General features: G+C 39.7%; 1 protein-coding gene across 1 annotated transcript in view; it reads left to right on the forward strand.

The window, feature by feature from the left end:
* Positions 1 to 2,946: 2,946 nt before the first annotated feature.
* Positions 2,947 to 12,517, forward strand: part of LOC103776057 (xaa-Pro dipeptidase-like) — a gene marked incomplete at both ends in the record, with an annotated part of 24,054 nt that continues 14,483 nt past the window's right edge. Inside the window, 2 exons of the mRNA XM_008943545.1 lie at positions 2,947 to 3,130; positions 4,254 to 4,381. Coding sequence (XP_008941793.1) covers positions 2,947 to 3,130; positions 4,254 to 4,381 — 312 coding nt within the window. The remainder of the gene's footprint in view (positions 3,131 to 4,253; positions 4,382 to 12,517) is intronic.

Consider the following 12,517-nt stretch of genomic DNA (forward strand, 5'->3'; position numbering starts at 1 on the left):
GGTCATCCCTGAGGGTGCTGTCACTTTGGTATTCAAGTCCTTGCGGGAGGAAAGCGTGAACAAAGGCTGTGGAGGAAGCAAACTTCTCTAAGTTGACTCATCTCTGAAAACTGGCTGGTTTTCTCCAGAATTTCAGTGGTGAAAGTCTTGCTTGTCAAATTCCTACTGTCCAAGGCATGAAATCGACATATGAGTGCTCAGCAGAGAGCCTGAGGGACAGAGCAGCATTTGCAGCAACACTGGGGCCAGCCCTCCTGTGTCCTGCAGCCCTTGCTGCTGGGTCCAGCATGCTCAGCTGCTGTGACTCTTGCAACAGCCTTAAAATAGAGACCCAGGCCATGCCTGTGAAAAACCTGTACTAGTCTAAAAGAACTGTGCAGGGCCAAATTCTGTTGTTGGTGAATACTGTGGCATCAAACTGAATCAGGGGAAGTGGAATCTGTTGTTTGTAAGGCAGAACACAGTTTTGCGATGGGCTTAGACAACATGTGCAGAACAGTCACCTTGCGCCAGAATGCATTTCAGCTCAAGTGTTAAGGTCCCAGGCAAAGACACTCTTGAAGTGGCTTAGTGAGACTACCAGTAGGGATTGCTGCCTGACAGTGGTACTTCTCCTTCAGTCTCATTTTGGTTGTCAAAGGTTTTAAGCAATAAAAGCATTAATAGTAAATTTTGTGGAGATGAAAATGTCCCTTTGTATGAGCTTCATATAAGGCTTTCTATGAACTCCAGGGTGTAGGAATGTGCCTGGAGAAGGAGAGGTCAGGCTTTTTTTTAATGTGGTTGTTTTGTTTTGTTTTGTTTTGTTTCGTTTTGGTTTGTTTTTAAATCACAGGAGAGAGGTCAGGCTTTTTTTTTAATGTGGTTGTTTTGTTTTGTTTTGTTTTTAAATCACAGCAAAAATCCCTTAACTTACAAAGGTGACTCTCTTCCTTCTGTTGAAGTGAAACGTAAGACAAGTTGTACTTCAACCTCTGCCTTTTTTTGTCAGCAGATACAAAGATCTGAGGGCAATCTATTGCATAAGAATATCTAATGATGTTCTCTCTTACCTTCCATGCTTGCAATAAGTTGACCATGTGCTTTCCAGGCCCTTGCACTGGAGTTACTCCAGGGAGTGATCTTGCTTGGATAAGTGTCTTCAACCTCTTGTGCATTGCAGAGTTGCTCGGCCACAGCTTTGCACCCAAAAAGCTTTTCCCCTTGTTAGTTTAAGATTCACTGACTGTTTTAAAACTTTCAGTAGCTTTTGCTAGGATTGCATGAAGTTGCTTCATTCTTCCTATAGGCATGGGTACCCCAAAATGAAAGCTTATGCTGTGCTTCCACCCTATGGTGATGTGCCATAATAGGTGGCCTGCAGCCCCTTGAACGACCACCTGCCATGGCACTGGGTTGTCAGCTGTGTGTGGAAAGTAATAAAAATAAATGCATTTGGGGTTTGTGCACCATCAGCTCAGCTCTCGGGCAGCTAGTTTGAAAACTGTATTATCAAGAGCAATCTTTCACCTCCTAAAATTACTTACGTTGTTATATCAAGTACTTATAAACAAATAAAGTATTTTATTAGCTTCTTTATGCTGTGTCTGCAGTAAGAAATTACAGGGTTTACATTTCTGATGCTGATAAAGTCTTTCAGGAGGTTACTTCATGCAGCTATAAATCAAAGGTTACCTTTCAGATTGCCTAGGAAAACTATATAATAATTAAGATGTGGAGCTCTGCTTCTCTAAGGTTAAGTTCCTTGGTGGTTCATTTCTTGTCATCTTAACATGCTAACGATTTAACTGCACCTTTCTGTCATCATCTCTGGAAGCATATCTGATACCAAATGACCAGCCAGCCAGTCAGTTCATTAAGCTTAGAGAAGCTGAGGTGGAGGAACAAACTGGACTTAAATCATAGGGTTTTACTGAAAAATCAGTATTCATCCATAATACCAAAGCTCCAAAGCACAAGTTGGCTATATCTATGTTAAACAAAAAAAAGGGGAGAGGGGAATTCTCTTAGATTCTTCTCTCATCTAATTTAAAAAAAATATAAAATATATAATAAGCTACTGTGCTTCTATTTATAAAGCTCCAAAAACTGCAGGTAGGGAGCTCTCGCAAATGTGAATGAATCAGCACTATATTCTTGTAGCACTTTAAACAGCTTAAATTGCTTAATAGCCAGTTTATTTTAAGAGAGAGAGATATCTGCTTCTGAACTGTATTCTCCCAGTTGCAGCTGTGTTGAGTACAATCTTTCAGCAATTTTCTGGGCTGTCCTAGCAGGTTTGTGCTGCCTTAGGGGCAGGTGGAGATGAGCAGCAGGAGGCCATTGGTACCTGGGACATGCTCCTCTGGCCGTGAGTGTGAGTTCAGCCACTTGCTGAAGCCACTTGTGTGAGTGGAAGAATAGACATATGTACACAGAAAAGAAATCTGCAGATACTGTGTGACTAAGAGAAATGCTGTTGTCCTGCATCTGCTAGCTGTCATATTTTTTCCCTCCACTCCTGTTACAGGTGCTGAACGTTTTCCAGAAGGACTTGCTGAAATTTGCCAGATTTAGTGTAACCTTCCACTTCTGTTTTCAGTAACTCCGAACTCATTTTCTTCTCTTCTGCTTTGCCTTTACTCAGCAGATCTAGGTGATTGTCACTTTCTGCATCTATTTTGGTGTTGCTTTACCTAAAAGAATGTAACAAATGACCTGCTGTGAGCCATAACTGCAGCCTGGCCTGTCTCCTTTTACCATCTTCTTTCTTTGGTACTGGTATGAGCATTGTTTGATCCTCCCTGGAGCACAGTGCTTGTATACAGCGTCTCTTCCCCTTGAGTGATTAGCACCTTGTTCATAGGGTTGAACTCAACTTCCTTTTCTGTTCTAGACCACAGTAAAAATCACGTGCATCTGAGTTGTGCTAACCATTGTCTTCATCTTGTATTAAATCTTTTCTAGACCTTCCTTTTGGCTGGGGAATGAGACCTTGAAAGTGCCTGTAGCACTCTTTGCCTTGAATAGAAGACGACTGTGTGACCGCCTGAGACAGAATAAGGATGTCCAGAAGAATTCAGTTGTTCTGCTGCAGGGTGGAGAAGGAACCCAGAGATACTGTACTGATACTGGTATTGTGTTTCGTCAGGTAAGAGCTGAATCAAACTGCAAATCAAATTAAGAAACACTCTCAGCTGCATGATTTTTTTAAACCATTTTTAATTCTTTTCCCTTTCTCTGTCATGAGCGCATTGCCTTGCTTCACTTAAATTGGTTTCTTTATAACATTGCTTCTTCAGCTTTGAGTTACTCTCTTTCATTGCTTTAGTATACAGGCTTATCACCTGGTTTAAAGGGCATAAACATGTTTAAGGCCCTATTGCCTATCAGTGTTTAACATAATATTAAAGACAGCAATGGAATTTTTTTTTCAAGCTTGTCTGTGACCCAAAAAATAACCTGTCCATAGTGAAACACATTACAGTAGACTTAAGCTGAATTAATTACTAGAAAAACATATTTCAAGCTTTTGTAAATAGTGTGTTCCACAAAGCAGGATGTATCTTAGAATTTACAACTGGTGTCTTCTCAAATTAGACTCTTCCTTAAGTACTCACGTTCTGTCACAAGTAAGGCTTAATAACTTGTTAATGTCATCTGAATGCATTCTTAGTCATTGGGGAAGCTGGTGTAACAGAACTCTAATTATGCATACTCCATAACCAGAGTATCAGAGCATATGTCTGTCTTTGCCACATTCGTCTCTGTATTGTTAGGTGTTGTTCACTTGTGTGTTCTTAAATTAACTCTTGACTAAAGATTGGTCCTAGTGCAGCTTTCTCTTCTCTGGAGGAGGTTTGTTCTTCACTTCAGCACTCAGCCATTACAGCCCAATGAATCTGCACTCTGCTTTTGCCTTGTCTCATGTGACACAACTGTTTCTTTCTGATACTACATTCCCTAATTCTAGATTGGAAGAATGTATTTTATTGTGTGGTGTATGTGTATTGTGCTGAGTTTACCTGTTGATTCCTTATGGTAGTTTTTTAATCTGTGATCCTTTCTGGATGCCAAAAGAGAGATTTGTATTATTGTAACCTAAAACTAATCAGTCTGGAAAGCTTTAGACGTAAACCACTTCCCCCTCTCCAAAAGCAAGAGTGATCTCTTTCAGCTACGTGGAAGTAGGACTCAGTATGTACTACAGTCTGTTTTTTTGAGCTGGTAGAAGTGAGGATTTTCTTTTAAGACTATATTTTGTCTTAACATAGGAATCTTACTTTCACTGGACTTTTGGAGTAACTGAAGAAGGCTGCTTTGGAGCAGTAGATGTTGATACTGGAAGATCCATGCTTTTTGTTCCACAACTCCCTGAAAGCTATGCAGTTTGGATGGGAAAGTAAGACTTTTCTTTTAACTGTGTTCCTGTGTATCTGAGTACTTCATATAATGTAACTAACTGTCTGTAGAGCTGGAATGCTTCCTCATTTTAATCAGATTCCACCAAATCATTCAGTGTGAATTGTAGTGTTGTGCATATAGAGTGATGCAAAACCTGATTAGTTGGTATTGAGCATATGGTATCAAATGATGCACTACCACTTAGCAGAAGATACTTTTAGAAATGGAACCCATGGACCTCATGGTGTCCATGAAAGTAAGCTGAACCACAAAGAAGACTAGAAGTCTTGTGTGATGACTTCACCATTTTGCAGCAGCCTTAGCTGTTGAGGCTTTTTGAATGGCGGGAGGTAGTTTAGCCTCTTTGGTATTCTTTTTGGTATGAACTGACAGACTGGGGAATGTGATTTTAATTCCTTTCTGTAGGTATGCCATAAACATCTCTCTTTCTATCCACACTGGTAGTAAATACTGCTCACTGCCGTAGTAGTGAAGGGGTTGATTTATTTATGTGTTCATGTCTTTTCTCGGTCTTAATTGTATTTATACCATCTAACAAACTATAAACTTCTTTATTGTCTACAACAGAACATTGGATTACTTCTAATTTAATATTTTGAGCTTAGGTTGCTTTGCTTCTAATTGAAGCTATCACTTATATTTTAATGCTAATTTTGGGAAAAGAAAGCAATCGCAACCAATCCCATATGCTGATCTGTGCCAGACCATATGGTAGGGCATGGCTGCTGTCTTCCCAGAGAGTTTATATGAATATCACTGTCTTAGACCTGCCTGGGAACTGAAATTGTTTGTGATAGCATAAAAATGTCTGAATAGCTGTCTGGAATATTTCAGCAGAGTGCTGCACCTGTCTGGGAGGATGGTTTCTGTTTAACCCCTACATATGCTCTCTGAAGTCTGTTCCCTAGTGGTGCTTGTTCCCATTTACAGACAAAGCTTTTTCCTTCCCCTAAGTTCTCTTTTGCTAGTTCAGATCAGCTGTTTCATATCCACACTGTGCCTAATATGAAAAGGCATAAAAATACTACTGCAATTCTACCATGCTGTTTTGCATTTTCAAACAAAATACTGTGGTGCTTATAAATGGTGGCCTTTTATTTGTTTGTGTACCCCTCATTATTCAATAATTTGCAGAATTACGAGTGTGGTTAAAAGTGGTTTATTGTCACTGTGTCTTCTTGCAGAGTATAACAAATTGTCTTTATCACAGCATCTTTGTTTTCTAAACTCTCCTTCATACCCTTCCTGAATTGCTCTGTTTGAATCTTTGTTTTCTCTTCTGTCAGCTGTGGTCATGTACTTTTTTCTGATTGTCAGAAGGAGGATGGATGAGTAACTCATTTGTGAGTCAGTAGCAGTTCTGCTTCATAAGTTGGTTGGCAGGGGGTACTGCACACAGCTAGGAATTCTGTTCCTTCCCAGAAGACTCAATTTTAAGTCAAAATTAGCACTGAAAGAAAAAAAGTAAGTTTGCTTTCCATTCGCTGCTGTTTATCTGCTATAGTTTTTCTTGGAAGTATTTTTTTCTGTGCATGTGGAAGGCACTATCTACCCACTGAAGAAACATTCATTTAGCATCAATGAAGCACAAATCAATTCAATGTCTTGCTTGATATTTGCAAGATTGGTATATTAGAGGTCTGCAGCAGGTCTTCTAGCTCATAGCACAGGGTTGCTTTGCCTGATGTTTATATTGCTTTCTATTGAAGGCAGATGTGGGAATCTGCTTTGTGAATTAGGCAAAATGCATAGATTCTCTTAAAAATCAATACAGAAGGTTCTTTACTACTACTTTACTACCACTGTATTAGTAAATGCATTGTTTGATGTACCGTTGTGCTTTCACTTCTGAGGGACACGTATTTGAGTTGTTTTCAAAACATAGCTTAGGAAGTATGGAGCCAGAAGGATTAACCTTTTTGCCTTCAAGTAATGCAGAAGTTGGGCTTCTTGGCTTCTTTCAAATTGCAGTCTTGGTTTGACCTAAACCAATGGAGGTCTGAGAACATTTGCTTGGAGATGAGCAGACTATTAGGTTATAAATGAGACCATGAACACTGTAATTATTTCAGTCTTACCAACTGCACTTGTCTTTATGAGCAGTTTTGCATGCTGAGCTGGGACCTGGGGACCCTGCAGAACAGGTGAGCACAGAGATGATGAATGCACCACCCTGGGCTGTGTCTGCCAGGGACCCGGTGCCACGACGTACCTGTGCTCAGCGTGACTACCGCGTCTTTGGGAGGTTACTCGTCTTGTAGGACTTCTCCCTGAATGTGTGTGTGCTGAAGAATTGTAAATATCTGCAAGGCTGTCCTTCAAATCCTTAAAGCCAAAATAACCTCTGCAGGTTTAGAAGGGAGGAGAGATTTAGTTTAACTCGCACACTATGAGAGTTCCTCTGAAAACCCACAACCTCTTAAGGTGGCAATTGCCAAATTGTTATGAGGGTAATTGTAGGATGGGGTGGTCCTGCTTTGGGCACTTGGGAAGGGATTGCAGCAACAGTTGCTCTGTTTTTAAATTAGGAGTGTGGGCATTTGTCCAAATATTGAGCTAGCTTATTTTTTAGTGGTTGGCTGGGAAAATCTTTAGAACTAAGAGAGCTGCTTTGCCTGTCTCTCGACCTGTACCTCTGCCTCCCACCCCTCCTATTGTTTGTAAGGCAGAACCAAAGACTCTCGCGGGATGGCTTAATGGTCAGGCTTTGTGCTCCTGAAGCATTTTTCTGTTTTCAGAGGAAGAGTTTAAGAAATGAATCTGGTAATGTGAGACTGTAAAGGCTTCAGAAGTGTAACTGTGTTAAAAGACCCTCTTTCTTGACGTGGTCTTACACAGCCAAGCCCGTGGTGCAGAGCTGTTAGCAATCATTTCTATTCCTAGGAAGCATTAAGTTAGTATGACTGCATGTCTTGCACAGAGACTTCAATTTCACTAATTAATGCCGCACCTGCCATTTACCTCCTTAATTATAAGTGACAGAACCAGTCAGTGTGCTGATTAAAGATATTTTATAAAGTAAAACATACTGTACAGCAGCTGCTTTGTGTGGAGCGGATGCCAAAGTAACTTAATTGCCTTACCATGTAAAGAATGTTTTTAATGGGAAACAAAAATATTTAACGCTTTCATGCTCTAACTTTAGAAATACATATTCAATGGGACAGAGCAATATTTATATGCAATTTCCTGTGTTTTCTCTGAAGCCCTGCTGGCTGATTGGTAAGTGTGACAACATTAATCTAGCATTGCATCCACTGTAAGTAATGTTTTTCTATGAATTTGGTTGGAAGCTATCTGTATTTGCAGAGTTGAACCTTGGTGTGGCACTTGGAGCTGTAATAAAGCACAATGAAATGCTTTGCGAATGTTAATAATTTCTCAGTGACCTGATGAGGTAGATGTAGAACATTGTCATTGATTTCTAAGTAGGTTACAACCAAAGTCAGCCTTTGGTTTGGCGGGGATTGACTGACTTCAGAAAAGCTGAGAAGTTTTACTGCCTTTGGAAGAAAGTTCAGAAGAATGTAATTTGTTGGCTTTTTTTCCCCCAGCTGCTCTTGTAAGTAAAGAGCTCTTCAGGCAATTAGGCTTCTATCGTTTTTTTTTTGCCTGTATAGTCTATAGATGACTATGAAAACTAGAAGCTAAGAAATCATTTTCTTGATCCCTTTTTCTTACTGCGGATCAGTGACATTTTGTGGCATTTGTATTTTGAATAATGTGAGTATTAAATTGTGTACATCATGGTGTGTTTATCTGACTATATCACGATGACTGAGTCTGGTGCATTAATTAGTCTTGGGCTTGGCTACAAGAAGACAAGGTCTGTAGTAAGCCCATTGTATTCAAGCTGAAATTGGAGACAGCTCATTCAAAAGGGAATGAAGTATATGTGGGTGCTGTAGGGAACAAATTGTAAATCACCTTAATTAATCTTCTTGATCTAGATTTTCTGGGAATGAAGGACATTTTCTAGGTGAATTTTACTGATATGGCACATACAGGTCCTGTTCTCTGTAGCGTGCTCTGGAGCTGTGTATTCAGGTTGTGAACTGAAGAAGGGTCTTTGCTTTTACCTTCTGATCTGGCATATCATTCCCTGGTATTTTTCTTGTGTGTTTTTTTTTGTTTTTTTTTTCTCTGAAATTAAATATATTTAGTGTTTTCTTTTTCTATGTCTGTTGATTTGATCTCCTGCCATTTGTTGCTTCCCCCCACCCACTGATTCTTTATTTTTCTGTTTAAAAAAAAAAAAATCAGTTTTTAATCACTTTAGGTCATCTTATTACTGTTTTGTACCAACTGGCAATTGCAATTCATCTGCAGTTTAACCCCTGCACATGCCATCTGTGGATCACATGAACATATTCAGATAATCAGTCCTGCTTCTGTTTCAGAATAGCATCAGAACTAATTTCAGTCTTTGCAGTATCCTACTAATCAAGACTTGCAGTCCATTGCTGTTTGTCATTTTAACTTCTGAGAACATCAGTCTAAATTGATACAGCCCTTTTTAGTGTGGCAATTTGGGGGTTTCCCAGCCTTTGAAGAGCTCACCTTTTTATCTATTTATTTATTTTTATTTTCTGTTATAGGCTTTTCACTTTTTTTATGTGACTAGTCATTGGTCTTCGGGTGACATAGTGTTCCTGTCTGAGCCAATTTGAGTTTATTTGGGAGAGTAACAGTCTTGAGAGAGATTTTTATCAAATATGTTACTGTTACTCAGATAGTACATCTGTTGTTTTACCCTTCTGATCCTTTCAAATAATGCTGGTTGCTTTCGATTCGTGAGACTTACTTGTGGAATTCCCCATGCTGCTTATTTTCAGTGATTGCATTTCTCTCCGTAGTACAGTGATTCTATTTCTTGTCTCCCATTCATTTATTATGGTATTTTCTGTGGATAAAAATTACTTCTACAGAATAATTAGTATCTGGATTGCTCTTGCCACTTTACTGATGATTGTTTTTCTCTAAACAGTGCTGCTCAAATGCTCTGACTTCTCAAATTATCAATTCAGTCCTTGTATTGTCCCACTAATTGTCCACAAGCCTTGCTGATCCAGGATGAACGTGTAGAATTTCTATCACTTTTACTTCAGTAATGATTTTTATAAATCTTCACTTTCTAGCTGCTTTAGTTTCCTTGTATTTCTTCTGAGAACGTTTTAAAGGATAATAGTAGTTTTTATCTGTTGATGTACAGTCTCTACCAGCATACACCTTTAACTTGCACAAGTTGGTGTTTAGTAAGTGTTAAAGTGCTTCTATTTTTGCTCCTCTTTCTGATTCGGATGTATTGAGAAATAGAACTAGCACTAAGTAAATCTGCTTGACAATGGTGCACCAGAGCTTTTTAATAGCCTGATGTGGCTTCAAACCATAGCACTAGAAAGTTAAATCTTGCCTATGCACATCTTGTTCTTGTGTTACTACAGGGAATATTGATAACCCCCACCAGGCATACTTTATCCTTTATATAATGTGCTAGTAGCAGCGTTGAGTGCAGTGACATAAACTGATAACATTTTGAAGTACCAGGGAATCCAAGTTTTTCTTCTGCTCAGGCATGCCATGTGTTTTTCCTCCAAGGACTCGGCTGCTACTGGTAGGAAGATAAGCTGCAGCAAGAGAAACCAGCGCTGGCGGAGGTTTTCCAGCACCTGCCCGGTTGGAGTCCAGAGCTCTCTGCTTCTGGCCAGCATGGGCTGGAGTAGGCACATAGTGAAAAAAATCTCAAGTGAAATACCTACAGTGGTGTGCTTCTAAAATCCCATGTTCTCAGCTCATGATGTTAACAGGTCATCTTAATGCTGCTTTCTTTCATGCTATTACCGATTAATACGGGAGCTGTGGGACATGCTGCACATGTTCCAGACCTTGCTATAGTGTTTTTATGTGTGGGACATAAAATATTGCTTGTTTTCCCCTCAGTATAGGCTTTTTTCCAAAGTCAAATCAGAACATCTGCTATTGACAGATCCAGTATGTAACTTTCTCAGTTAAGAAGCATGAATTGAGACCAGTGTTTGAGTGGAACACTGTTACTATATAATGGCCTAGAAATTAAACTTGCTGTCTTAACCATTGTGGTTCTTTTTGTGCTCTTTTATTTTATTTTGGAAGAAAGCTTTCTAATGAGTATTTGTCAGCAGTCTTGTGCTACGAGAAATCTTCCAGGGATTTCAGTGTCTAAACATTTCCTTTGTTGATGTTTTTTTTCCTGTACTAGTATAAAGCCATTCTCTCCAAGGAAGAATTTTGTTTGCAGAGAGAAATGAAGCAAAGGTTACCAACTGCAAGTTTTGTGTGGTTTGGGGGTTTTGGGTAGCTCTTGGTAGTATCTCTTAAATGTCTAACCGAGGCACTGCCTCTTGAGGTAGAATTTATAGAAAGCCTAAAGAACTCATCATCTTTTGGGAATGCCTCTGGTGGGAATAGCTGATCAGGAGCCCTGAGACTGTGTATTTGAAGTAGATGTAATAGGTAGTTCAGAGTGTGGCTTTTATTAAGAGGAACCATGAGAGTTTCCTCAATACTTTATTTCTGATTTAATAAGTCCAGTGATCTGTATGTTGCTCATAGTTCTTCAGCTTCTGTATCATCCTTGTGCAGCACTGGGGAGTCCAGTGTCACAGGCCCTGCGTCCCGTGTCCAGCATCATTCACGTGGACTCTCCGTTGAGTCTTCACGGAGTTGATGTGACTTCAGTTACAGCCCTTAAATCAACAGGAGTTTTCACCTTCAGTTCAACTTACTCTGGAATTTATCAAAAGGAGCAAGGAATCTGAGTTTGTGTATGTGGGTGCTTCTGTCTTGTAAAAGATAAACCAGAATCTGGAGGTATGTGGGAAGGGAGAAATGTTAGGGTAGTCAAAACATTGCCAGAGGCTGCCTGTGGTACCAGTGAGCCTGGTAGTACTGTTTTGTTTTAAATCTGCCTTGGTGCCTTTTAATCTTCTTGTTTGAGATAGTGAAATTCCTCTTGGATATATAGGTGATTGCATTTTTTTTGGACAAAGTCAGGAGCATCTGCTGACATCTTGTAAAGCCTCCTGTGTTGTTCTTCCTACCAGCTCTCAACACCCTCTTGTTTGGTTAATGCTTTGCCATCTGTTAACTTGATGGAATCGTAATGAGGAGGGAGTTTATTGGTGAATCTAACAGTGTTAAAACATGGCTTTTCCTCCTTCAGCTCTACCTGCTTTGCTGATTTATTTCTATTCATCTGCTTTAACTTTTGCCAAGGGTTTTATTCTTTGTATGCAATCTCACGGAAACTTCTACTCTGCTTTAAGCTCATTCCAGCAAGGCACTACATGCAGGCTAATGTAGGCATTTGCTTTGCTTGATGAAGACTGCTCAACACAAAATGAATTGGTAATGAGGAGGTGTTTTATGTCTGTTACTCTGAATGTGAAATTTGGGGTGGAATAGAGAATACTGTTGTGTCCCTGTAAGCATAAAGCTTTACTGTGAAGTTTGCTAGTTTTCATTCTGTATTTGAGTGAAACAAAAAATACATGAAGCATCTCAAAGTGATGGTGATGAACTAGTTTCTCTTCCGTGGTAAACCTAGAGAAAGTGGTGAAGTAGTTTCTAAAGGTCGTGTTTTTATCAAAATGCTTTAAAAGAGCTGATCAAGGGCTTCTCCAGGCTGCTGTAAGAATTTGAATAGAGAAGAGAGAGAGGATGCTATTAGCAAAATCAAAACCCAGGATGTATAATAATAAAGGATGTTGAAAATTAAAACAAAAGTGTCTAGAAATCAAAACAGACTACATGTGGTTATGCAAATCTTGCCTGGTTTTTATAATCTGTGAGCCTCTTGCAGATGTGTAAGATCTGTAAAAGGAGCACTGAAGTTCAGATAGCCCTGTGGAGGTACCTTGTAGTTCAGTGGACTTGGACTGAATGTCGGTTAGCAGACTGATGCAGAAGTTGCTAATGCAGTGAACAGAGTGGCTTCTTGGAGTAACAGGGTGCAGAAAGGGAACACTTTTTGATTAATCTGTGTTGTGGGGAGAGAGGAGTCCTCTGCAACTTTTAGAGGAGACAGTGTAGTCAACTTGCCACACTTCAGGAAGCTTGGGCATTCATGCTGCTG

This window comes from Merops nubicus, unplaced genomic scaffold, assembly GCF_000691845.1.
Source record: "Merops nubicus isolate BGI_N331 unplaced genomic scaffold, ASM69184v1 scaffold25337, whole genome shotgun sequence".
NCBI lineage: Eukaryota > Metazoa > Chordata > Aves > Coraciiformes > Meropidae > Merops > Merops nubicus.